Genomic DNA, 3,114 nt, shown 5'->3' on the forward strand with positions numbered 1-3,114 from the left:
TTCATTTAATCGGTCCAAAGAGTATTCAAGTGTATTTCTCACACGTTCATTAGAAAACAACTCCATACGCATTTGTTCCATTATCTCTGGATTTGAAAATGCCGGAACAGACATAGTTTTAGACTGTTCAGGGGTTAAACACATCAATGGCAATTCCGCTGCAACTGCATAAAAACTATAAAATTCTGTTCTTCGTACTTCTTCTATTAGTTGCTCGAAGGTTGGTATATTCTCATACTTTAGACTCTTCAGAGTTAACTTTAGATTGTTGTAATAATATCTTAAAAACTTGTATCGGTTGCTTTGTACGATTTGCAATGGAACACTGGTGTGTAAAAAGAAATTTAAATCGATACCAGGACTTCCGTAAAATGATAGTTGATAATCAAGCTGTAAGAAATAATCTTATTTAAGAGATGTATCTTTTAAATAATAAAATATACATACAAATACTGCATCGTCTTCAGAATTAAATAATATATTATTCACCCAAAGATCGGCATGATTTAATACTTTAAATTGACATAGGTCAGTATTTACAGCTGCCTGAATTTTCTTTGAAAAATTGTTGCAATTATCTCGCACCTTTTTTGCCATATCTTCAAAGCCTTCAAGTGAATCTAAATACTTAGTTGCACTCTCTATGTTGCCATAAACAAAATTTACAGAAAAATCCTGAGGGCCATTTTTAAAATGAGAATCCTTGATTAAATCAATAATGCTGGGATTCTAAAAAACTGTGAATTAGAATTCGTAGATATTTTTCTAAACTAAAAAATATTGTACAATAAAATATTAATAATTTTAATTATAAACGTAATTAATATAATAATATATATACAATAATATAATAATTAGAAGTACAAAATTGTAGTTATTGAAATAATTAAATATGGACGAAATATTTAGAATAATAATTATTAATTTTTTATTTGTTTTTGTATTTATAAAATTTTTGTTGACTATAGTCACTGCCATTATTTTAAGTTAAATGTTATTTTAATCATTGTTTTAATAATTTTGTTTAGATATATGTAGTTATACCTTTATACATAACTTATTTTTATTTCATTAATAATATCAATATTAAAATTATTAAACATTATATATTAATTATAAAGTCAACCTAAATTATATTAAATTTTATAAATACTTTGGCTGTTCATAATTATTTTAATCTCTATATATAATAAATATAACTTAAGTACAATAAATACAACTAATATATGAAAACAATAGAGTACGCTTTTAGTTATATGAACTGAGGCAGTGACAGAGACATTTCATTATTAATATCAATGCCATCATCTTCTATAATATCTTTTTCAACTGACTTTGTTATATTCAATAATCGAATCAGTAACTTGTTAACTCTATCTAATATTATGTATCACATTTTTTGCAAATTTTTTTTTGAACGTTATTCATAATGTTAATAATTAAATCTAACTTTTGCAGTTTTAAAATATAAAATCAAATTTAATAATTGCTATAATTATAACAATATATAATTATTACCGAAACTTCTAAATATTAAATTATAAAAACTCTATAAAAATTATTATAACAAAAGTAATAATATTTAATACTAATTTAATAAAATAGTCATTTAAAATAATTAATATTTTAATGCATATAAAAAATCTAGATACAATTGAAACATATTAAATTATTAAAAACTCAGTATTTAAAGACATCTGGAATCTTATGTTATGCGATACAATATGCCCAGATTGCTTAGATGTTCCAAATGAGGTACTGAAGCACTCCTTCTGGCTAGTTCGTCTGCTTAACAAGTGCCGAAAATTTCTGGGGTATGCCCAGAAACCCCGATTAGAGAGATCTTGAGTTGCGTTGATATCTCGTTTAGAGATATGTAGCAATCAAAAACCGTCCTAAATAAAAATTGGACTAGATTCAAGGATTATAAAGCGGCTTAACTGACTGATCGTTGGTTTATATTCTTGTTAAATACATCATCCACTTTCATACAAGTTAAAGTTTCCCTAATGGTGATCACTTTCAAAACACTTACAGTTGTCAGAAGTCTTGGGTACATTAATAGCTTTTCTAACTCATTAAGAGATTATTGCTTGCAAAAGTTGATATTATGAGCTACTAAGTACAGCTCCACAAATTCTCTGGAACACTTTTCGCAAAAATATTTGCAGTTTATTTTTATGTCATACTTTGGGTTCCTATTTTTGATTGCACGGTTGCTGTAAACTACGGTTAGTGCATGGTAAAGGAATATATATATAGTTTTCTGTTTTATCTAGGCGAGAATTGTTTTTGTAATAATTTAAAATAATATAATAATTTTAACAGCTGTTATAATAGTAAAAAACAAACCAATAATGCTATTATTTCGGTTTGTAAGAAATATAATACCAAAATATATTATTATATGATAATAATACTATAACAATAATAATAATAATAATATCAACAGTATTATTGTATAAGATTAATAGAAGTGAAATACTTATAATAAATGTAGTTATAATTATTATTACTACTATTTATATTATTATATTATTATTATTATTATATTATATTATTCAAAAAATTTAAATACAAATACTTAACGCATGATCGTAATAAAAATGCATTTTAATGAACAATTATTATAAGTATTTTAATTAAACAAGTTTTTTAGACAATATAAACTGTAATAATAATATAATAATCTCATAATTAAAAATATAACATTAATTACAATTTTTAAATACAACATTTTAAAACAATTCAAAAATGCATATGCAAACCTTTTTTAGAAACAAATTTTAATTTTTAGAAAAACATATATTTGTATACACATATGTCAAAAAATTGTGGTTGATCAAAATTGATCAAAAAATAAAATAAACAAATACATAATATATAAAAAAATATACTAAAAAATATATTAAAAAATAATGTCAATGAATAATGAAAAAAAAATATATATATAATAAAATTATTGTATTATAAATGAAATAAAAATTTGATATCAAATTATTAAATCAATTCTAAAATATAAAGCAAACCTTACCTTCTCTACAAGTACCATCGAGGTAGCATGGAACTGTGCTAATTTTTTGATTGTAGAATAGCTTTGTTTCTCACTTACGC

At 23.5% G+C, this 3,114-nt stretch overlaps 1 protein-coding gene across 1 annotated transcript in view; it reads left to right on the forward strand.

Annotated features, from left to right (window-relative positions):
- The first annotated feature begins 371 nt into the window (after positions 1 to 371).
- The window catches only part of LOC119682371 (solute carrier family 22 member 20-like), a 6,894-nt gene continuing 4,151 nt past the window's right edge, over positions 372 to 3,114 (forward strand). Inside the window, exon 1 of the mRNA XM_038095791.1 lies at positions 372 to 392. Coding sequence (XP_037951719.1) covers positions 372 to 392 — 21 coding nt within the window. The remainder of the gene's footprint in view (positions 393 to 3,114) is intronic.

Source organism: Teleopsis dalmanni, chromosome 1 (genome assembly GCF_002237135.1).
Source record: "Teleopsis dalmanni isolate 2A chromosome 1, ASM223713v2, whole genome shotgun sequence".
In the NCBI taxonomy this organism is placed as follows: domain Eukaryota; kingdom Metazoa; phylum Arthropoda; class Insecta; order Diptera; family Diopsidae; genus Teleopsis; species Teleopsis dalmanni.